We start from the raw sequence: 24,947 nt of genomic DNA on the forward strand, positions 1-24,947 counted from the left end.
CATATGGGCAAAGTTTAGCTAATAATGGTTTCTTGAAAAGGGTTAGACTTCTAGTTAGTTATGCTTTCCTATCTGATTTATTATCAGTGTTTCTTTAATAGGGGGAGTTGTTTGAGAACTTGTGGGCAATTTTACTTATCAGCAAGAGGCTGAGTTCCATGTTAATAAAATGCAAAATAAATCTCAAAGAGTTTTTGACTATAATAAATGATGAAGCATGGCAAATTTTATGGTAACTAAATGAATACATATAGCAAGGAAAATGAGGCTCTGTAAAGTACATATGATTATACCTTAATTAATGCACACTGTTATTCACTGTTCACAAAGATTATGTACAACTGACTTAGTATGTATAAGGTATTTAAGGGATACACCATTAAAATCTATTATGGATATATTATTAAGCATGGTAATAGTGTGCATTTATATATTGCTTTCCATTTGAATCTCAGTTCCTATCGGGACATCGAGGCATAATCAATGATAGAGTAATAACAAAGTCTGTTTTACAATGCCCTAGTCATCTTTGCAATATTTTTAAATGAAAAATTTCAAACCTATAGAGAAGTTTAATTGCATATATTCTTTTTCATTATGGATTAACGCATTATATTTTGTCTGGGGCAAAGGCATCAGGGGGTATAGTTATTAATCAGACAGCTTTTAGAGATGAAAATGCCCTACTTGTTTACTTAGTGTGCTCCATAATATCTTTCTAGGGAGGGGGGGAGGAGGAGAGGGGAAAGAGGGAACACGGAAGACAAGACATCCATTTTATCTCCTAAGAATTTAAAATTCACGAAAAGTGTACAGGAGAGAGAAAGAAGAGAAATGAGTATTGTGAATAGATTCCAGTACTAAGCATCCTTCCATACATTATCTTATTTAATCCACATCACTACCCTTTGAGGTATTATCCCATTATACACTTAGGGATACAGGCTCTGTGAGGTCAAATAATTTGAAGTGAATTTGGAACTTAGGTTTTTTTCACTATAGTTGGATACATCCTTTCCAAGATATTTCAGGGCATAGCATAAAAGTCATGTTGAAAGAAAAAGCATTTGTGTGTAACATGTAACATGTGTGTGCAAGCTCCGCATTCCTTCAGACATTTAGTTGACGTGATTAATACACGTTAATATGTTACAATATTAACAAACTTTAGACGTAGAGCCAGCACCTGTACTTGAGTCTTTTGGGTACTTGATTAGACATAATAGAAGGGCTAATTACTACTCCTTTCCACTTCAAAGGACTGATATGGTAATTAGGCAGCCCTGACTAGTTGGTAATCGTAACAAGAATAAACTACGACTCCCAACATACCCAAAGAAACTGACCCCAGCCCGGGAAACAGTTCCAGCTTTAGGGCAAAGGTGACCCCGCCAAGTCCCACGGCGAAGTAGGGAGCAGCCGGTCCACACCTCGTTTCCGATGCATCCAGGGATTTGTAGTTCCCTCAAAGCCAGGGCTCGCCCTGAGGGTAGGCTAGCTACTACAAGTCCCGTGATGACCATAGGCGCGGGCAGCGCCTGCGTGTTGAAGCCCGGTGAGCGTGCGGGCGGTGCTCGTGGCGGGAGGAATAAAGATGGCGGTGCGGGGGTCTCCGCCTTCTGCTCCCGGCTGAACCGCTCTGAGGGAGGCGGCAGTGGCAACCCGAGCAGCAACGGCGATCTAGTGGTGGTAGTTTCAGCGGCGATTGCTGAGGCCCAAGCAATGGCGGAACTGGAGCACTTAGGCGGGAAGCGCGCAGAGTCGGCGCGAATGCGGCGGGCTGAGCAGCTTCGGCGCTGGCGGGGCTCGCTGACAGAACAGGAGCCCGCGGAGCGACGAGGCGCGGGGCGGCAATCGCAGACGCGTCGTGGGAGCCCCAGGGTCCGCTTTGAAGACGGGGCTGTCTTCTTGGCCGCTTGCTCTAGCGGGGACACTGACGAGGTGAAAAAGCTTCTGACAAGAGGTGCCGACATCAACACGGTCAACGTGGACGGATTGACAGCCCTGCACCAGGTAACTCCCTCCTCCGCTTTAGGCGTCGGGTTACTACAGATCAGCCTGTGACCCCCGCGAACCGCCCCAGGGAGAAAATTCGTGTCAGTGCCAAGCCTCCTGCAAGGACCCGGCTCCTTGGGGCTAGTCTCGCTAGTTCCTCCGCTAATCAAGTTCTTTTCCAATCTCAGGGTCTCTACCTGAAGCAGTAGTGTCACCCCGCTGCCTGGTCAGTGTTTGTATTTCCCTCCACCTACTTGGGTTGTCATGGTTACCATGATTTGGTCCCTGATGTTATTCCTATAGATTAGTCATCTTCACTTCTGTCGGGTTGGTGTGCCTGTACCCCGTGTCACTCATAAGTCAGTGTCATTTGTCTGATCCCTTTCAGAAAATTCAGTTTTCTATTTGTGTGGCCCTGTTAGAGAATGTCTTAGATCTCTGAAAGACTGCATCCCATGTTGGGTTAGGTCAAGCAGATCTTCTGAAATACACCTCTTGTTTTGCTGATTTGTAATGGTTCCAAAACAGTTTGTGTCCCCAACACTAGATCCTAGAACATCTCTGACCTCAGTGATATGGGTGTCTCATTTACTTCTTAGCAGTTTTACCTCCTTAAGTGCTTCCCTATGGAGAACCAATCTACTGAATCACTTATGTTTGTTCGATACTTATGGAATAGCTTCCCCCCTCCCCACTGTTTCCTAAAGTCCTTTATAGAAACCGCATGCCCTATATATAGTCTATTACGTGAATTGTGAATAACCTGCAGTTCTATGCTCTGTAATAACGCTTTTACTTCTTTCACCTTATGCAACCATACTCTGAATGTACCGACTGTCATAGCTATCTCCACCCTCCCTCCCCACATGGAACTTCATCAGTTATTTTGGTAAGCCAAGAGCTGGACACCCACTCTTAATTTTTCTGATTTTTCTTCTGCCGTCTGTGCAAAGTGAGTGTGTTGGCATGAGAATCCATTTCTAAATAATAATTGAATTTTATGTCAAACCACTTTCCTGAATGTGTTAGCCAGAAGCTTAACATGAATCCTTACCAGATATTGCTATCCTTCTCTTTCAGATGGAAGAAATTTCTCCATTTCATTTTGTTTGTATCCATTTTTTTTCCTGTTTATAACACTGTCCCTCATAAGGTAGCAGTCAACATTTTAAAAGTGTTTTTCTGTTTAAAATTTATGTTTTTCCTTACATGTTTTACCACATGTGAATCTCAGCAATGATCTTCTGAAGTAGTTGTGGTAGTATATTGTTTCCATTTTACAGATGAGGAATCTGAAGGTCAGAAAATTATTACTTGTTCAATATTAAAAAGGAGAGAAGTTTTCTTAGGCCTGGAATTTGCAGATTTCATCTGAAACCTAACAAGGCATTAAATATAAAAACAAGATAGAAACTAAGAGGGTCATTCATTCATTCATTTTATTACTTCATTATTTTCAATTTCGGAATCTTTCAGATGATGAGTTCTTATTTTTAATGAATATATTTGGGATGGGAAGGAGGTTGAGATATACATTATTTAAGAAACCATTCATGGTTTCATAGAGGCTAGAGAAATAGAATCCAGCTTTCTTGGCCATGTGTTCTTTATTGAATCATTATTGTATTGAGCCACAGTTTTCTTTACTGTGTAACTCAATAGCCCTGTTTCTTTTAAAGTGACTCTGCTAGCTGAGGGTGGTCTTTACCATACATATTTTAATAATACCTTGAGAAAAACTCTTCCTTTGACGTTACTCATGGAAGATCTCCTTTCTATACCTGCTAATCACCACTTTTCAGATCTCTTCCCCTAAGATTGACCCTGCTGGTGCTTTTTCATCTCTCTTTACCACCGCCCAAAATTATGAAATACAGCTTCCCTCAGTTAAAATGCTCAGTAATTTCTTGACATAGGAGAGGAAGGAGATGACAACTGTGGATATGTGTGTGTGTGTGTGTATGTGAGTAAACACTGCAAATGCAATGTAGGCATTCATCCCTATTTACAGGGCTGACAACAATGAGTTGAATTGTCCAGGTATGCTCAATCCTGGACAAATTCAGCAAAAGATTAAGCAGCTTAAAGGTATGAAGATGGTTTCTGCTGAGAAACTATCTCTTTGTTTGAATCAAGACAAGAGACCTTTATTGGCTCAGGAACTCTTTTATAATTCAACTAACTGCTGCAGAGTTAACATGTTTCTCCAGGGTCTGAACAACTCTCGAGGTACATAAAAGATTATTTTTGAAATGTGAAACTGGAGTAGCCAGTCTACTTTGTGGCTGATTCTTTTTTTGTGAGATGGAGACTGATAGAAATATCCATGTTATTTAATTCAACTATCCATCTGTTAAACAAGCATCTTATGAATTGTCAGGATCTTGTCCTTTTATTTTGGCCATCGCCTCTTGACCAGCTAAAGATACCGTTTCTGCCTGTTGGAAAAAACCCCCAGATGATATGGGGGGGCAGTTTACCTCCTCTTCTCACAAGGTCATAGTAGATGATTTACACTTCAGGTTGTGGTGCCTTGATGCTACTTTTGACTTAGAGACCTTTCTTTCTTGGCAGCCTTTGCTTAGACCACGAGGTGCTTGAGTCAAAGATAACAAACTCAGGGGGCCTATTAATAATTCTTGAAATAGACTGGGATAAGAAAGATCTCAAAGGTTAGACCCACTCTGATAAAAGACTTGGAGACTGCTGCGGACTAAATTTGAATGAATAAGATTTGTTGTGTATGCCCTTAATATTCTAGAATCTTCAGTGACAAAGATGTTAATCTGATTATGTAACCTCTGAACTCACTTGTTTGCTCACAGAGGAACTTCCATTTCATTTATGTACACACTGTATGGCAGGCTGCGTAGGTTAAAAATTCTGTATGGCCAGGTACTTTAAATTTCTTTATTTACTTATTTTGCAGGTTTCTTGCCTTTTGATCATGACTGCTTTAAGTCTAGATGTTGGCTCTTAAAACTGAACTTTTCTCAGAGGCAAGAGGTTGCTTTGGGGAAGGAAATTTTCTGGGATTCAGTGACTGTATGTGTATTCCTTCAGAACATATTGTATCTGTGCTGGGTGTGGTGGAGGACTGTATCGGTCTACCTAGACCTTGTCTCTCACACAGTCTAATAACTCTTCATCTGGAGAATGCATGGGAGCCTAGAGTCATTCTATACTTGACTGAAACCCACATCAGTTTTGTAATAGTCTCAGTGTTCAAGTTCTGACTTTCACAAAGTTATCTCCAGACTGGAATTCCTCAGTATCCTCTGTCATTCTAGAGATGCTTCCATCTATAGCCTCAGGGAGATTAAAACTATTTCTCTGGAAGAAAGGTAGAAATGGGAAATCTTGAGGGGACGTGGAAAGGCAGAGCAATTTATGCAGGGGTGGGCAGAAGAAGACTAAAACAATAATATGTTCAACTCAAAGATGTACTGAGAAGCCCTTCTAAGTGCAGGGTTAAGATCAGGCATCCAGGGTGACAGCATTGTGAGCAGAGGAATTGGAATGAGCGTGCTGTGTAGGGAGAGGCATTGGGGAGTCCTAGCAGATATGTTTGGAGGGTCAAGAATGGGAATGGGTGTGACACCCTAGAGGGCTTTGAATATCAAACATCAGACCAAGAAGACTTGTGTCCTTAGGACCTTTGTGGGTTTGAGCAGGGGAGTTAACCCAACCAAAGCAGCATTTTAGGAATATGAGTTTGTTTGGATTTCAGAATGAATGAAAGGACAGAGAAGAAAGAATGGAAGTCAGGGGAGGGGAAAGGAGGCTATGGCTCATACACAAGTCAGAAAGATTTGTGCAGTCAGATAGAAGAAGGATCCAGTCCAATACTAGACCAGATGCTCTGAAGCTGTCCCAATAGCAGTATCCTATTCTCTGTGATTTAAGGGTAGTCATCTCCCTTTCTAGGATCCAATTTTCTCATTTAAAATGAGAGACTACAACACTAGCATAAAGGTGAGAGTGGAAGCAATGTGTGTGGAAGAGGAGGGGAGAAAGTATGAGAGAGAAGAGGAAAAAACACAATTAGGTGGTAGGCAGAGAATGCAGACATTTAAGTTAGAACCATAGCGCATGTGATAGCCTGGTAATCCCCCCTCCCAGAAATATGTCACCTCTTACAATAATTCCTAGAACCTGCAAATGTGTTTGTTACCTTACTGGTAAAAGGATTTTGAGGTGGAAAAAGCGATCCCACATTGTATGAAGGAGGCAGTAGATGTGATAACAGAAGCAAGAGATTTGGGTGTCTCTAGGAAGGGGCCAGACCCAAGGAATGGCAGCAACCCCAGAAGCTGGAAAAGGCAAAGAAAGTGGGTTCTCCTCTCTGAGCCTTCAAATGGACGAGCCCTGCTGACAGCTGATCTTACTCAGTTTCATACTTCTGACCTCCAGATCGAGGTGACAATAAAGGTGTTGTTCACTGAGTTTGTGGTCATTTATTATAGCAGCAATAAGGAACTAAGTATCGAGGAGAGCCAAGAAACACAACTTAGTGTGTTTCAAGGAATTTGGTGAATAGTGTAACATGAAATTGAGGAGAAGGCTTTAAAATAACTTGGATTTGGTAATTTATAACATTGAAAAGAGAAATTTCAGAGAGTTGTTTTTGAGGATTTTTGTGGAAACTACATTTTTTGCCATTCAGGAGAACAAGTTAGTCTTTATGTGAACTTTTGGGGGAAAATAGATCTATATCAATATGATTCTAACTATAAATGAAGGCCCCAAATATATGAGAAGACCCCTAAAATAATAGTTTCTGGTGAGCTCAAGTAGTTTCATTATTTATGAGTTATTAAAATCCTGACACTAAGGACAGAATGAATATTTTAACTTTATTATTGAAAGGCTGATGAATTACTTTAGATGATTTTATTTCTCAGTCAGGTTTGGCCCTTCCCACGCTTAGCACTTTCGCTGGTGATGACTTGGAGAGAGCCCTGGCAGAAAGGTCAATGCTGAGGGTGGTTCCTACTTTTTCCTCTGCCATTCACTCTTTCACATTCATTTATTGACTTTGTGCTGTTTGTTACTTGTTGTTTAGCAATGGATACATTTTATAAACCAAGTAGAACTTTGGAATGCTCTAGAATAGCTGGTTCCTGTTACCATTTATTTATTTATTTATTTATTTTTTTAAATTTTTATTTATTCATACAGAACTGGGGTACAGGCCAGAGATGTGGAGGGTGGGAGGCTTCACCAGAGACAGAGCGGGGAGCAGAACAGGCAAATAGACGAAGTACACTGCTGAGGGGAGCAGCGGGCGGGTCAGGAGAGGTCTGCCACGCCATGTGGTCACCTCCGGGGCAGGCGGGGATCGAACTCATGCGGAAGTGGCTTTAGCTTCTTAGTGCTGTGCTTTAACCCGCTGCGCCACCAGGGAGGGCCCCTGTTACCATTTATAATAGGAAACTGGCTACATAGCGATTTTCTGTTCTAGCTTCAGGATCTTGGAGGTAGCTAGGGTGGAGGGAGGGAGTATTATATTAATGTCTATCAGTATTTGTGACTTTCACCTGTGTTTATAGAGGGACATGATCATATTTATACCTTTCTACTTACGGAAGTTTGGAGCCTTTAATAAATCATAGCAATGACAAGCCCAGTGTCAAGATCTTGATTGTGAATTTTATGTAGAGCAAGGAATTGAAAGCTCATTTGGATTGCTAATTGAAACTTGTTCAGTTGTAGGAACTTTCTCCTCTTTATTTGGCTTTGAATGTTTGAAGGTTTTTTGGGTTGTTGTTTGTTTGTTTTTTAAAACGCTCCTTAAATCTTAAAGTTTAGTAAGAAACTTGAGCAAATTTAGGAGACTGGAAGTTTTGCAGGGATATAGAGTTTATATTTGGCTCATGAGGCAATTTCATTGGAAAACAGAAGTATTCGTTCTCACTATTAAAAGTTGATCTGTTGCTTCTAATGAATTAACTACATTGTAGTTATGGAATGGATTTATGTAAGAATTTTGAAATGATTCCATACTTAAGTAACTTAGCCATTTTCAATATTGTGACAACCTGTTGTAATCATAGTCACATACAATTTTTGGCAAATATTTTACACTTCCATTCCCTGCATTCCCTTCACACATTTATCGTAAAACCTGGCTTTTGCACATACATTTTTGATCTTGTGACCTACTCTCTAGTTTTTAGATTTATTTATTTATTTTCTCACATCTTTGTTAATTTGGGGATAGTGTTTTACTTCTCTCCTCTGATACAGTCCCTCTAATTTCCTATCACCAGGATCCATCATTATATCCTCTATGTCTTTTAAAAAACAAAACAAAATGACTTTTTATTATGGATTACTTCAAAATTTAAAAGCAGAGGGAATAATATGTATTCTCAAAATTTATCAATTTGTGACTAATCTTGTTTCATTTATAGACCCTGCTCCCTCACCCCCAACTATTATAGATTATTTTATAGCTGATCTTAGATATCAAACATTTGTTTACAAACATTTTAACATGCATTTCTAAAAGATAGGGACTTAAAAATAATCACAGTGTTTAAAATCACATCTGAAACTCAACTGTTCACTCATAAAATATTCAACAGTGTTTAAATTTTCCTGATAGTTCATGGGCTTTTTTTTACACTTTTTTAAAAATTATGGTTCAAGTAAGGTATACATTGGTTCATACATATATTTTTTTTTAAGATTTATTTATTTGTGCATACAGAACTGGGGTACAGGCCAGAGGCTCAGGGACGGCGAGAGGCTTCACCAGAGACAGAACAGGCAGATGGATGAAGTACACTGCTGAGAGGAGCAGCGGGCGGGGTCAGGAGAGGTCTGCTGCACCATGTGGTCATCTCTGGGGAAGGCAGGAATCGAACTCATGAGGAAGTGGCTTTAGCTTCTCAGTGCTGTGCTTTAACCCTCTGTGCCACCAGGGAGGGCCTGGTTCATATATATTTAAGATCCTACTGGCATGTAGTTTGCCCTTCATTTTTTCTGTATCTCATTGAAAAATTGAAATTTTTATACTATAGAGTTTTCCACAATCAGAAATTTGCCAACTGCATGCTTATAGTGTTAACATGTTTCTTTGCCTCCTGTATTTTTTATAAACTAGAAATCAGATCTAGATTTTTGATCTGATTCAGATTTGAATTTTTTAGCAAGCATATATCATCCATTGTTAGGTACATTTCCATCAGGAGGCTCATAATGTCTAGTTATCTCTCTCTTGGGGGTTTAGTGGCCATTGATGATGGCCTATTAGAGTTTTGAAGTTTCAAGCTATTCTTGCCTAGACTAATTTATTCTATTAGTAAGTTAACTCTTCTGATTGGGATACCAGTGATCAGTTCTAAAATGTGAATTGTGAGTGTTATGAATAAAATGGTGTAAATAAAGGTGTAGTATATTGGCTGCGATAGGGCTTGGTGCCTAGCACATTTAGATTTGAACCTGAATGTGTTAGGTATTTGTCAGTGATGATTGATGACAATGGAATCAACTTCCTCCATAACCTTTTCATAGCTTCCTCATTAAATGAAGCACTTAACTGAAGTTCCCTTTGTGAAATATTATTCAAAGTTCAAGTTCGTAATATGAGTCCAACCCCTCCTCAAGACCACTGCTGGCCTTTGGGCTTCATTATAAAAGAAAACTTTAATGCCTTAAACAACAACAAAGAGTCAAACCCAAAAGAAAGCAAGTCAGAGCAAATTGGCTGTACAAGGAGAAGAGACTTTTCTTTATAGCTTCTTGTCTTATGAGGGAGAAGATAGGAAGAGATGATTGTCCATTCTAAGTGTGTCAGTTTTGGTCTGTGAACAGTGGGCAAATGATGTGCTTATCTTAGAAAATGGAAATGATATTTGGGACATTCTTATGGAAATTGGATTGACCGGCTTTGTGTTGCACTCTTTGAAGAGAGATCTACTCTTTGAATATGAATTTCACAGTAGGAAGTATGGTTTTATGAACTGTGTTTTATTTACATGGAACACATATCAGGAAGCAAGTTTACTCTTTTCCTGCTTCTCAGCAAAAATTTTGCCAGGCTTCTTTTCTTTCATTCATTCATTCATTCATTCATTCATTCATTCATTCATTCATTCATTCAAAGTCAGTTGGCTTAACTATGAGGTTGACTTTAAAGTGCCCAGGCTGATTCTGTTTGGGTTCATCAGCTGCAGCTTTACTGCTTTATAATCCTGCCTCTTGTATTGATTTTCCTCTCCATGTTTAGATGTTCCCCTTTGACAGTAAATAGCATGAAAATTGAGGTCAAAAGAATGACTCGTCTCATTATAAATCACTAGGGGTAATAGAAAATGATTTTGAAGCATGACTGAGCTGCACTTTATCGGTTGGGAATCATTTCACCTGTTGGAGAGCTCTCACAGCCCAAGGACCTACCCATTCATGCCTCAGCAACTGCCATACTAAAAGGAGGAGAGTTTGACCTCTAGAGCTCTAAGTGCTTCGGGGGATATTTAAAACCGGCAGCATATCCATGATTGGTATCAGTTTTCAGGTGAGAGTGGAGGCTGCTTTGCTTCAGCTCTTTGTGTCCTATAGCTAGTCCACGACAGATCAGCAAGGCTCAAAGGTGTTTAAGGGAAATAAGTGAAATAAAATGAGTTTTATCTGTATATCTAAATTGTTGTTACGAATGCTACTCCATTTTTTTTTCTTTTTAGAATCTTCATTTTTTTTTTTTTTTTTTAATATCAGGAGTCCCTGTCCTTAGGAATTTTCCCAATAGCTATTGGGAAACTCATAGTTTTAAAGATATCATCTGGTCAATATTTCTCCATTTAATGTTGAATACATTTCCCATTATTTTATTCATAGTAGAAGTGGAAGAAGGATATTAATCATTATCTACAATCTGATCTTTGTATATATTTTTAGGTAATCAAATCTTTGCCCTTAGTCTTCTTAATCCAGTCCTCAGCTACCTTTAATCTAATAAACATGCCCACCCCTTTAATTTCATTTAAAATCAATTTCCAAATCATTAATCATTTTGCTTTCTCTCCTGGGGATTTCTGGACACTGCAGCTCCCATTGGGCTCGCTGGTGTAGTGACAAGAGTCAGTACGTCTTCAGCTCTGGGCATCACCACCCCAGTAAAAGACTATATAGGGTGGCTTAAAAATAGAGCTGCAAGACGAGTCATATGTATTGAAGTTGTTATAGGATTAGCAAGTTCCAGGATACTATAGCAAAAAGAATCTTAGACAACCACATCTGATCTACTTCTTTCATTTTGCAATTGAGAAATCTGAGACCTATAGATAAATTGAAAGAATACCATAGACATGAAACAGAAATGAAATGTTTTATTTATAAAACAAATGGTTAAATTTATGATTAGTATTCTTTTCTATGAAATATGATTTGAAAAATAGTTGATAATAGCAAAATAGTTGTGAATTGTTTTGAAGAATTTTTAACTAAGAATTGTTGTCATATTTCTTTTTCAAAAATTTCAATATAATAGAAACATAATGGGATAATTATTCACATTCCAATGAAATTAACGTAATAGTTCTTCCAAGTATTGGTTTCATATTTGATTTGTTTCCATATTTACTGCAAGACAGCATGGTGCCATGAAAGCAAATTTATATAAAAGAAAAATAATTCATTAATACAAATATCACCCAATTACACATATCACCCAATATGCCCCATCAACTATTTTTATTTTTCTTTGTTCTTCCCTAGGCCATGCCAGTTTTTTATGTTAATTTTCAAAAGCTTAGTAGAAATCACTATGTGCTATAATTATAATTAGTACTGCTTGCTGAGTACTACTGTATACCACGTATTGCACTGTGCCTTTTGCTTTTTTAAAGTTATCTTTACATCTCCAGCTCCACCAAGTAGGTGGTATTATTCCACTTACTAACGAGGAAGTAGAAGTAGAGATGGCAATTTTCCCTAATCTAGATTTCACAGGTCATCCTGGTATTTGAACCAGGATCTGTCTGACTCTAGCTTTCTGCCTTGGTTTTCTACCGAGGTTGTGTTGAAATCTTGGCTTACCTCTACACGTAGACCTGGGGGTGACTTTTAAAAGACCTTTTAGATACATACAGCTTTGCAGGGGAGGCTTACTAGTTCTCTGATTTTTATATAATTTTGTGTCTAAGAGTTCCTTTAGGTGTTGGTTTCATATTTGGTTTATTCATCTCTACATTTACTGTGAAACAGCATATTGTGTCTATTCAGCATGAAATAATGCCCAGGTCATAGTTTCCCCCTCTCTCTCATATCATGGCATATACAGAAAATGACATTGTAGTCATGTGTCACTTAGTGACATTTCCATCAACTGTAGACCACGTGTCCACAGTGTTCCCCATAGGCCAGTGACATACAGCCTAGGTTGTGTAGTGACATACAGCCTAGGTGTGTAGTAGGCTATACTATCTAAGTTTGTGTGGCACAGCAATGGATCAGCTTAGTAATGCATTTCTCAGAAAGTAGCTCTGTCAGGTGACACATACCTATATCTGTATAGCACTCTTGGTAAACTGAAGATTTGGGAGTTTGGTATAAAAATTCATAAGACTTTTGTACATAGCATAATCCAAAAAAATTATTAAAATCAGTTTTAACTAATTGTTACTTTTAAAATCTATTAATAAATAGACAAGAAATAACAATTAAGAAATTTGCTAAATAAATTGCATTTATTTAGGAACATCTAATAATGCTAGATGTATCAATGATGATGATGTAGGTTAACTGTGATTCCAAGCATAAATGCCTTCTGGTTATAAGTATTTTGTGTAAAGATTTATTTATTTTATGCATACAAGAACTGGGGTACAGGCCAGAGGTGTGGGAGTTGGTGTGGGGCGAGAATAGGGAGCAGAACAGGTGGACTGACTGAAATACACTGCTGAGGGGAGCAGCAGATGAAACAGGAGAGGTCTGCCATGCCATATAGGTCACATTCCTGGCTGGGGATTGAACATCCGCAGTGGCTGTGGATAGCTTCATAGGGCTGCACTTTAATGGCTTGCGCCAGGGAGGATCTTTAGTTAGAAGCATTGTGGGAAAATTAGGGCAAACTGAATGGAAAACCAGTGTGTCTTATGTGTTTGTAAGACACAGAACTGATGTTAAACAATGTGGATAGACAGACATGCATTTATAGATTAAAAGGATTCATTAGGAAGGTGAAAGAAAGCTGTTCTGTGGAGGCACTATGGCATACTCTCTAGCATGGTGTTCATGTACCGAAACTGTAATACTAAATTTAGGAAATTAATGCACACAGCTGCACAAGTTAAACATGACTTTACTAGTTCTAAACTTCTGGTGGGTTGTTAAACATTTTAATAGCAATATAAAATTTCATTCAAGAGATCTTTGTGTCACCTGTAACCCATTTGTGACACTATCTATGATTGGACAAATCATAAAATTCTTTAGCTCAAATATATTAATGGTAAGTACTCAGTAAACACTGGCTATTGTTATATTGAGGTAGTGTAGCAAAATGTACTAGATCTTTAGCTTTGAAATCAGGCCAATCTGGGCTCTTACACCAGCTTTGTTGCTGACATAGGATTTGTGTGACCTGCCTACGTATAGTGCCTGAGTCGTAGCAGGCACTTAGGTGATTCTGTTAGCCCTAAGATGAAGACCAGTCTTTAATGAGGCCTTGTGACTCATCAGGCATTATGATCTGACCCCATCACTATGTAATCTTATTCCCTGTTACTCTCTGACTTCTTTGTCTCTTTCTGCGTTCCAGCCATATTTTCTTCCTCCCTGTTTCTCAAAAACTTCCATTAACTATGGAGAACATCTGGATTAACCCTAAGAAACTCAAAATGGAAATACAGTACGACCCATCAACCCATTTTTAGGTGTCTATCCAAAGAAAATGAAACATCAATATAAAGAAATATGGTAATGGTGTTAGCAGCGTTATCACAGTAACTTGGACATGGAAGCAGCCTAAATGCCCATCAGTAGACAGGTGAATCAAGGTGTGGTGTGTCTACACTATGGAGTAATATTCAGCCCTAAGGTGACATGCAGCCAACTTGCAACAAAAATGGAGAAAATTACATCCAGTAAAATAAGTCAGGGTGATAAAAACAAGTAATGCACATGTACATAGTAGAGAGTACTATAAGGTAAAATACTCATTAGTGGACATGAGTAACTACCTTGAGGCTCTGAGGTAAAGGGGCAGGGGAATGAAGGGATGATGTTGGGGAAAAACATAAATTCCTTTCCAAAGACACCATATCAAGCTAAATAAAACTTGAATGGGTAAGGGGATTTTATATATATATAAATTTAGTTTTTAGTTTTAGTTTAGTTTTTAATTTAACTTATTTTCTTACATTGTTTATTTTTGTACAATATTTGATTTCTCTGCTCATGTATAGCCCCCATCAATTCCCTACCACATCACTTATGCACCATCACCATAGTCCTTTGAGCTCCCGCCACTATTTTTTTTAAATAATATAATAGTTTATTTTTACATCATTTTGTGCCTTTTCCCAGCTCAGTTGTAATCCCCATGGGCTTCCCATCACCAGTTCACCAGTGCGCCATCACCGTAGTCCTCCCCTCTACCATTTTTGATCCCATTCCCCACCCCATCCCCGTAAAATGTCTCTGGTATATAGTTGTTCATTATTATTATTTTCCCCCCTGTTCCTTTATGTTCCTGCTATGAGTGAAGCCATCCAGTATTCTTTTTCTTTCTGGCTCACTTCACTAAGCATGATCCCGTCCAGCTCCATCCATGTTGTTACAAAAGGCATGAGATTCTCTCCCTCCACTATTTTGATCCACATTGCTCCTTCTTTCTTGCTGTATGCCTCACATCTATCGTTTGCCTGCAAATTTTGTCTCTCTCTTTTTTTTGACCCAAAGGACACAAAAACATTATTAATGTGGGGAAAATGAAAAAAATATATAAATAAATTCATGAAGACCAAGAAAGAAATTAGAAGGGTAGTGTTAGGAAGAGATCTTTTTGCTACCTGTCATGAAAGCAGAATCCTTAGATTTTTTCCTAACTTGATTTTATAGAAAGAAAAGTTGAAGAATGTGTTTTTAGAATGTAATGCTAGTTTCAAAAAATGACATAAACATCTAAAAGTACTGTAAAATGTAATAGTAGACCAAAGCTCTGTAATGATTATTTTGAAATAGGCATATCACTCTGAACCCATGATTTTTATTTTAACATATTCCCAGCATTTTTCCACAGAATGGCCATAGAAGCAAGCATATTCCTATAGCAAAGGAGACAAACCCCCAGTTGTTCCTGCTGAAGAGCCTTACCTGTGTTCCTTCTGTCTGGAGTGCTGTTCCAGCTGATTCCACATGGCTCATGTTTTTACTTTCTGCAGGTTTTTACTCACATGGCAACATGCAGCGAAGCGCTTCCAGGCCATCCTGTCTAAAAATTTCAAAGTCACTTTCTTCCCTTTTTCATTTTTACATTGTTTTCAAAGACTTCTTTCGATTAAGTTAAGGAATTTCTGTCTAATTTGCTAAACTTAATAACAAATCTTTCATATTGCAAAATACAGAGAAAAGTGTGCAGAAAACATAAATGCACAACTTAATGGATTTTAATAAAGCAAAGACTGGGTCAAGAAATAAAAATTATTTGCTTACAGTTTTAAGATCAGAATGGATATTTACTTTTTTTTTTTACACTAGTTAATAAACCTGGGAAGTTTGGAGCATCCCTGGAGTGATGTCACACATGAACATGTTTTAATTGTGCCAGTTAACAAATTACAGTCTTTTTTTAAGATTTCTTTATTTATGCATACAGAACTGGGGTACAGGCCAGAGGTGCAGGGGCAGTGAGAGGATTCACCAGAGAGAGAATAGACAGATCAATGAAGTACACCACTGAGGGGAGCAGCAGGTGAGACAGGAGAGGTCTGCTGTGTCATATGGGTCACCCCCAAGGCCCAGGATTGAACTTGCACTGAGGCAGCTGCAGCCAGCTTGAGTCCTAACCCGTTGCATCACCGGAGAGGGCCCCAAATTATAGTCTTAACTGAGCTATTGAGAATGTTGTTATTTCACATTCCCAGGAAGAAATGTTTTTCTCCTGAGTTTCAAAACGGATAATTCACCTGCATTTTCTTTATCTGCCCCTGGATGACTCTCAGGTACCTCAAACTCAACATATTTCATACAAACTGCTTCATTTCCTGTGTTTCCCATCTCAGTTATTGATACCTCCCTCTACCTAGTTATGCCAGAAATGTAGGTAACATCTGTGACTCCTTATTTTTCTTGAAAACCACCTTTGCGCAGCACTTACTAGCACTGAGGGCACAAAGCAAGCGCCGTCCTCTGTGAGCTTCCCGGCACCTGTGAGCTTATAGCCAGCTCTGTGTGTTCCGCCTCCTCAGTGTTTCTCTCAGACCTGTCTACTTTCATTTTGTTCTTTTTGCTGCCATGTTAGTCCCAGTCATTACCATCCACCTGCTTCGCAGAAGTAATCGGTTGAGTGGTTTCCTTGCCTGTTCTTGCCTTCTCCAGCCATTTTCTACACATCAGACAAAGAGATAGAGGCATTTTATGCTTTCCAAAAATCCTTTGATAGCTACAGCTGTCCAAAAATCCTTTGCCTGTTGTCCTGTTTTTCCATTCCCAACTTTGACTACTTCACTTCATTAATTTTCTTGCATTTCTTCAATCATATCATGCTCTCTTGCCTCCAAGTTAGTCCGTTTCTTTTCCTGTCATCCCTGCCCTTATTGTTCGTTTTCTCTGCCTACTCATCTTCTAAGTCTTGTCCTGTAAGGAACCTCCCAGTCTGCTTTTTTCCCTTGTTGCTTTCTCCCGTTTTTCTCTCCATCTTCCATAGTGTACCTGTACTTGGCACTTAGTCTTGTCATTTCTCATGTAACTTTAAGTTTTCACTTAAACTTAACATTTAAGCCTTCTTCTCTTTAGGCTTTAACCTCTGGGAAGATAAGGATGGTACATCACTTATTCACCGTTATGTTAACTGCACTCACCACAATGTCTATTACATTTTAGACACTGGGAATAAATATTGGTTCAATGAATGTACCAGTGCTGGCAAGGGAGTAGCAGTGAGTTATTCCTGCCAACAATTTAATGAGAATAATTGAATCGTAATTTGAGTTCATATTTCAAACCTAATAATTTCTTTGTTTCAAAATAAAGGGTTTCTTTTTCTTGTAATTCATTCTTATTTTAGATGACTATTAATCAGACTTTGGTTGGTGACAGGGAATTGGTGTTTAACATCATGCTCTATGTGCTTTAACGACCAAGAGAACAAGGAGAGCATAAGACAAGATTTTGGATGCTAAAAATATTGTAGAATTTAAAGCCTTAACTTTCAAGCAGTATATTAATGTGAGGAGTGCAAATGTTAGCAGTGAATACTTATAACATAGAAAGTTTTTACAAGGGTTTGGTAATTTGCTGTGTTAAGAGGACATCAGCAGTCCAGAGGACATCAGGGCTGTTTTATCAATCAGGTACTTTGTTATTTCTTTCTTCTTTTTTTTAAAGATTTATTTATTTATGCATACAGAACCGGGGTACAGGCCAGAAGTGCAGGGACGGTGAGAGGATCCACCAGAGACAGAATGGGACGCAGAACAGGCAGACTGACAAAGTACACTGCTGAGGGGAGCATCGGGCAGGTCAGGAGAGGTCTGCCATGCCATGTGGTCACCTCCGGGGCAGGGATCAAACTCGTGCTGAAGTGGCTGTAGGTAGCTTCATAGCGCTGAGATTGAACCCCTTATGCCACCAGGGAGGTCCAGAATTATCTTTAATGTACCAATCTGATAATGTAATTTTTCTTAAAAAGTAAAGTATCAGTGGTTTCAAACTGCCAGTTCTGTTACACTTTAGAGACTATTCATTAAAATATAGATGCTTGAACCATGATCCTGGGTTATTCTGATGCAGTTTTGCATTTTGGAACCTTTGACATACAAAGTGAGAGGGCTAATGCCTTACATGGTATCTAAAATGCTTTCAACCCACTCCTCAACCACGTTTGCATTCCTGGTGTTTCCTGAGCATTCTTCATGAGCCTTTGCTGTGCTCTTCACCTGGACTGTCCTTTCTGCCCTTCTGTACCTGGTAAAAATCCTCCTAGTCCTTCACCTCAGTTCAGATGTCACCTCCTCTGTGAAGTCTGCCCTGTCGGAATTCATTCATCCTTCCTTCTTGTTTTTCACATCTTGTTCTTGTTGCTTGTTTTAACAACTGTATGTGGTAGTGTCTCTACAAACTTACCTTTGACTTTATTCATGCTACATGAAGGACCCTTAATGGCAGGGAGCTTGTCTCAGCCTTCTTTTTCTTCTTTGTGTCCAGCACACTGCTTGAATGAATGAATCAATATTCGGTGAAGGTCTACAGAAGATAAACTCTGTGTGTGTCAGGAAAAGCAGAAGATCAAGGCCTGTACCCTTAGGGACTTTACATATGTAGGACTAGGAAGAGTTATCACAGGGGGAAGCTGAAAAAACACTAGTTAGTATATCGTGGAAGCTAAGGAAGTAGAAAGTTTATTTAGTTGTTCATGTGTCCGTCTATCTACTTAAACAAATGTATGTTTTGCTGAGCTTTTACTAGGTCTCAGGCATTGTTTTAGGTAACCAGGAATATCATGTTGCAGAGAACTTGGAAATGTGTTTGTGTCTAAAATAGAACAATGAAAAACTTAGACTCTTAAAAAAGTTGTTTTTATCTCTGATGAGGTTTAGGTGGGTTTTATCCTACCCTATACTAGTTATTTATCTCCATCTCTTAAAGTAATCTTGTACTTATTGTATGAGCCTTATTTGTGATAACCACCCTGTGAATATCTGAGTACTATAGAGACTCAATGTTATTGTTTTTCATCATTCCTAAGAATGTAAAGTCCAGTTAGCTATAGGTTAGATTAAGCTAGACTTCAGTTTTCTAAAGTGCATTTCTCAAGAGAACACAAGGAATAGGACCTTTCCAACTATTTGAGATTACAAATGAACCATTATCTATTAGCAATTTGATAAATTGTTAAGAGATTACATGAAGTGAGAGGGATAACTGCCAGGACCCTTTAATCTGAGAAGTCATATTTCTTTTTTCCAATGGAATAATTTGAAAAGCAAGGGAATCATTTAAGAAAAGTAAAACAGGCCTGAGATTAAGATCTCATTTGGATTCTCAGAATGCAATTGTCGGGAACTGGCCATTACCTCTCTGTGGGGCCTAAATCGTAAGAATAACCTGATGAAATATCGTCTTCATTCCCAGACCTAGTAGTCATATGCTTGGAGAACTCTGACTACAGCGTGATTGGAAATGTTGACTGGCTACTACATTTTCATGATTCATTGTTGGACAAAGGTAGCAAGTCCTATGTTTGCCCTACAATGTCTGCTTGTACTGGTTCTACCTCCAGAATGTTTAGTTTCATCTTATGGCAATTTTTAAAGATCCCATTTGGGCCATGCCTGCCAACAGTGATTTAACCCCTACATTGTGGCTTTCTCGGATCTTATTTATTAAGATGTAACTAAATTATTATGTAACTAAAATAAAAGATGTTACATTTTCAATACTGGGGTGGCGGGTGAGGGGACAATTTATTCCTGGACTCCAAGGCAGCCTCTAAATGCACACAATTATTCTAAATCTGTTCTATTGCCAAAACATTCAAGATTTACAAAACTTTCAAGGTTTGTAGAACTTTGAAGCATCACAGGCTTTCAATTCTTTTAATGTTTAAATAAGATTTGTTTATTTATGCATATAAGAGCTGGGGTGTAGACCAGAGGTGTGGGGTGGAGGTTAGGGTGTGTGTGTGAGAGGATTCACAAAAGACAGAGTAGAGGGCAGAGCAGATGGATCTGCTGAGGGGAGCAGTAGGCAAAGAGAGGAGAGGCCTGCTGTGCCATGTGGGTCAGCTCCCTGGCTGGGAATCAAATTCATGCTGCAGTGGCTGCTGAAACTTCATAGTGCTGAGACTTAACCTCTTGAGCCACCAGGGAGGGCTTCAATTCTTTTTAAACAAATCGTGCTGGAGCAGGTAGAAGACTTGGGAGATTAAGTCATTTATTATTTACCCAGTGTTTACAGTTGTCCCGGTGGAGATACTTATCAAAGGCCTTGATATAACTTGTACATAAAGAAGAAAATGTGTTCTTCACAATTTCTATGAACATGATTTGAATTTTGGGTTATTATGCTTGTTTCTATGTACGCTGGTGATTGGCTATTCAAGCTCTATACCCACCTTCTCTCCTGACAGCAGAATGTTGAAGCTTTATGCCCTCAACCCTTGCTATTCTTTAGTTCTGTCCTTTCTGGTCCTTTCTCTTCCAAGTGTCAGCAGAGGCCTCCTCCCAACACACACTTTAGTCCCTGATTAATTCCAAGGTTTTTTTCTGTCTGTTGTAGTAGATTATTTCTCTGAAGTTAAATGAATACTTTGAAGACCTCTTCTCCAAAGAAATAATTATGATTTTATACTATACTACAAAGTTATAGTAGTCAAAACAATATTGATATAAAAATAAAAACATAGATAAATGGAACAGAATGAAATCTTGTCATTTGTCACAGCATGAATGTACCTTGAAGGCATTATGCTAAATGAAATCAGTTATTCAGTCACACAAAAACATCTACTATATGATTTCACTGGTAGGTGGAATCTAAAAAACTAAATAAGCAAGTAAAACAAAGTCAAGCTCATAGATAGAGAGGACGTATTGATCGTTACCAGAGTGGGACTTGGGGGTGTAGAGAAGTAGATGAAATAGATGAAGGTGATCAAGAAGTCCAGAATTCCAGTTATAATTAGTCATGGGGATGTCATGTGTATCATAAAGTTCAGACACAGTAATATGGTATTACAAACTTTAAAAACTGTTAAGACTGGATGGAAGTAGATCTTGTATACAAATGTGAAATCATTATTTGTATAATTGAAATTAATATAATTTTACATATCAGTTATACTTCAATTAAAAACACTTAGCAATTCAGTTAAATATGACTTTATAATTTACTTCATATGACTATAATTTACTTCATATGAATATATCCTTAAATAATGGCATCATCTTCTACATACCTTTTGCTATCTGCTTCTTAAATTTTAATACTATATTTGTAAAATCTGTGATGAAGTACATAGCACATTGATACATTTAATTTAATTTTTCATATTCATATTGTCATATGGTAGTCCAGTATATATTTATTGTAAATTGTATGTTGTTGCTGGTCACTATAAGTTGTTTTCAGCTTTGTGTTTGTTTTGATTTTTTTTTAAACACTACATTGAAATGCAAATCAAAACCACAAAGAGATATTACTTCACATCTACTAGGAAGGCTTTAATAAAAATGATGGGCAATAGCAAAGGTTGATGGGATATGGAAAAATTGCTGGTGGGAATATGAAATGATACAGCCATGTTGGGAAATAGTCAGTCAGTTCCTTTATAGCAGTAGGCTGGCTGGAAGAAAAAAGTCAGGTCTAATAAATACTGGTGAGGTTATGGGGATAATCCAGCATAGAATTACCACACAACCCAGTGTCATATTGGGCATATACTACTCCAGTGTAAATGGAAATATATGTTCACATTAAAACTTGAACATGAATGTTTATCACAGCATTATTTATAATGACCTAAAGGTGGAAACAACCCAAATATCTATTAGCTTATGACTGGGATATTGTTTGATATTTTAAAAAATGATACGTGATACAACTTGGACGAGCCTTGAAAACATATCTGAGGTGAAAGAAGTCAGTCACAACATGACATAGTATGTAATTCCAATTCTAGAATTGGGACATCTATGGAGACAGTAGATTAGTGGTTATTTGGGGTTGGGGAGAAGGAGGGTTGGGAGTAGGGGTGAAAGCTAAAAGCCTGGTAATTTCTTTTGGAGATGATGTAAATCTTCCAAAATTGTGGTAATAGTTTCACTTACCTGTGATTATGCAAAAGAAAAAAACAAAACAAAACAGAAAAACACTGAAAAATGAGTAACTTTGAATTATATATACTAAAATAGGTGTTTAAATAGTGTATGAATTATATCTCACTAAAGCTATTTAAAATTATATATACAAGAATCTGCTCAGTTTCACTATTAATCAACAATATGCAAATTGAAACATTGACTGCTGTCATCATTACTATCATTCACAAACATACCCTTAATAGAGGACTTCTGGGAAGATACATGGAGATGCATTTAAAGACTGAATATATTAGGAGAAAGTATCACACATAATTTATTTATATTTTACAATTCTATTGAAATTAATGTAAAATGTAGCAAAAACCCAAGTTTACATCATTAGGATAACAAAAATTATTGATATCTGTCTAGAATTACTTTGCTATGAAGTAACCGTCATGGAAGTGTCCAAATTCCAGTGTTCAAATACTACCCATGAAGTCCTTTGCAGGCACTGAAGAAAATAATGACAACAATAACAAGAATATAGAGTAGCCCTAACAAATATGTTCTGTTTGTTTAGTTTTCTATTCCTTAAATTTGGCAGATTTTTATAGTGTATGAGCTCATTGCCTAAATGTGGGAAATTTAACTGGAGAAACTGCTAATTCTCAGTAAGTGTATCATACACTCAAGCAAACACACCAAAAAAAAGAGGGGGACAAAACAACCCAAGGACAAAACAATTATGATGTCATTTCCACAGCAACCCGCTGGGGTTTGCAAACATGGCATTAATATAGAAAATGGAAGGCTCCTACTTCACAGCATGCCATGTCAGTGTCACCTGGCAGACTGTGATATGAAGCTGAATTTTCACTGGCCTCTCTCAGAGCTTTCATAACATTTGACAGACTTTGATGATATTAAGTTGCCTTTCTGGAAGTGATCACTGCCCTGTTACTTTGAAGCCCCCTTTTCCTCTAACCTGTTCTTCCAAAACAGCCTTGATTTGTTTTTAAAAGACCATGCCCTAAATGGTTAGCGCAGTACTACCGGACACAAGGAGCCTTCTGTCAGAGGGAATGTTGTGCCTGGCACAGCGTCAATTGGGCCTGATATCATAGCTTGCCTGGCAGAGGTCTAAACAGAGGGGCAGAGCACCCCTGGCAGACTGAGAGTGGCCAAGGTGGTTCTTGGGTTGCCCATGTAACTCTCTTAGTGAAGATCCTAGCACACCTCTCAGTGACCGGAGTAAAACCTATGATCAGTCATTATTTCTGTAAGAGTTTAAGAGCAGTCTGGTTTTCCCAACACCATTTATAGAAGAGGCTCTCCTACTCCAGTGTCTATTCTTTGCCCCTCTGATATACAATAGTCAAAAAATAGAAACAGGGACCTCCCTGCTAGTGCAATGGGTAAGGACACAGCACTGCAAGCTAGCCACAGCTGCTTCAGTCCAAGTTCGATCCCCAGCCCTGAGGTGACCCACATGGCGCGGCAGACCTCTCCTGACCTGCCCACTGCTCCCCTCAGCAGTGTACTTTGTCAGTCTCCCTGTTCTGCTCCCCACTCTGTCTCTGGTGAATCCTCTCACTGCCCCAGCACCTCTGACCTGTACCCCAGTTCTGTATGCACAAATAAATACATCTTAAAAAAAAAAAAAAAATAAGAGAAGGATCCTAATATGCTCTTTGCAGCACTCTTCCCAAAGGCCAAGATACAGCAATAGTCCTAGTGGCCAACAGTGAGCGAGTGGATAAAGATGTGGGGTATATACATGTATATACATAATGGAATGCTACCAGCCAGAAAGAAGGTCAAATCTTGTCATTTGTGACAGCCTGATGAACCTTGAGGGAATTATGCTAAGTGAAATAAATCGGAAGGATAAAGACCAATAACATGACTTCACTCATTTGTGGAATATAAAAACAAAAGCCTTTAGACTCTGACAACGGAATGGTAGTTATCAGAGGAAAACAAGGGAGGAGGGGATGGACAGAAGGGGCCCACTGGTTGGTATTGGATGGTAAGTGGACATTTGGAGGCAGGCATGTTGAGAAAATGTAATCTTGGGACCTCTACACTCTACAGCACTGTAAACTAATGTTACCTGAACAACAATAACAAAAAAAAAAAAAAAAAATGTGAAACTAAAAATTTCAGGGTCCATGAAACTTCATTGGATTGTCTCTGCTTTCAACTAACGTGACAGAGCTGACTTTTTGTGAGACATGCAGAACCTAAAATACTATATTTGACCCTTTCCAGAGAAAGTTTCTCAACCCGTGCTCTAAATCGGTGCTCGAGACTATCTTATCTTTTATTTTGTAAAATCAGCCAAAGATGATCCCATGTTAATAGCAATACTGTTGAGCCATGTACATAAAAGGAAATTTGGTGCTTTCTACCTTGCCACTGGGGAACTTGTGGCGAGATCGAGATGGGGTGTCACACTAGAGTTAGATTCTCTGCTTGTACAGTATCTTGTAATGTCCTCCATTCTGTTCTAAAATTTGCCCTCTACCTCTGTCCTAGATATACAGTTGCTGAGAGCTTGGGCTCAAGGCCACTCCATAAATGAGATAGTTGAAACAGACCGAAAGAAACACACACTCTTCCCTTAACCTTCAGCACCTCTGCAACACTGTCTGAAATTCTCTTCTTGGCAAGGTTCACCTACTTCTGAGTACACTGCCAGCAAAGTGCTCCAGGAGGCTTGGATTTGCTTGCAAATAAGGACACCCTTACCATCAAAGGAGGCGTGGCACATTTTTCACTATCAGAAAGGGACACCATTGTATTGTCAGTCTGTGTGGAAAGTCTTTGACTTAACAGTACATTTTTCATCTTTTTTCAGGTTTTTACTTGTCTGTTACTCTATCTTGGGAACATGAGATTTCTAGCTGTTGGCCAACTCCTGAACTTTTCTGGGCCTAGGGGTGCCTTCTCCTAACAAGGAAATCACAGAAGCTTTCT

General features: G+C 38.6%; 1 protein-coding gene across 2 annotated transcripts in view; it reads left to right on the forward strand.

Annotated features, from left to right (window-relative positions):
• Positions 1–1,583: 1,583 nt before the first annotated feature.
• PPP1R12B (protein phosphatase 1, regulatory subunit 12B) overlaps positions 1,584–24,947 on the forward strand; it is a 169,833-nt gene continuing 146,469 nt past the window's right edge. For both annotated transcript variants that reach the window (XM_012726845.1, XM_012726844.1), the window contains exon 1: positions 1,584–2,013. In XM_012726845.1, the coding sequence (XP_012582299.1) occupies positions 1,723–2,013 (291 nt within the window). In that variant the 5' untranslated portion in view covers positions 1,584–1,722. The remainder of the gene's footprint in view (positions 2,014–24,947) is intronic.

This window comes from Condylura cristata, unplaced genomic scaffold (genome assembly GCF_000260355.1).
Source record: "Condylura cristata isolate star-nosed mole 26May11 unplaced genomic scaffold, ConCri1.0 scaffold00018, whole genome shotgun sequence".
NCBI lineage: Eukaryota > Metazoa > Chordata > Mammalia > Eulipotyphla > Talpidae > Condylura > Condylura cristata.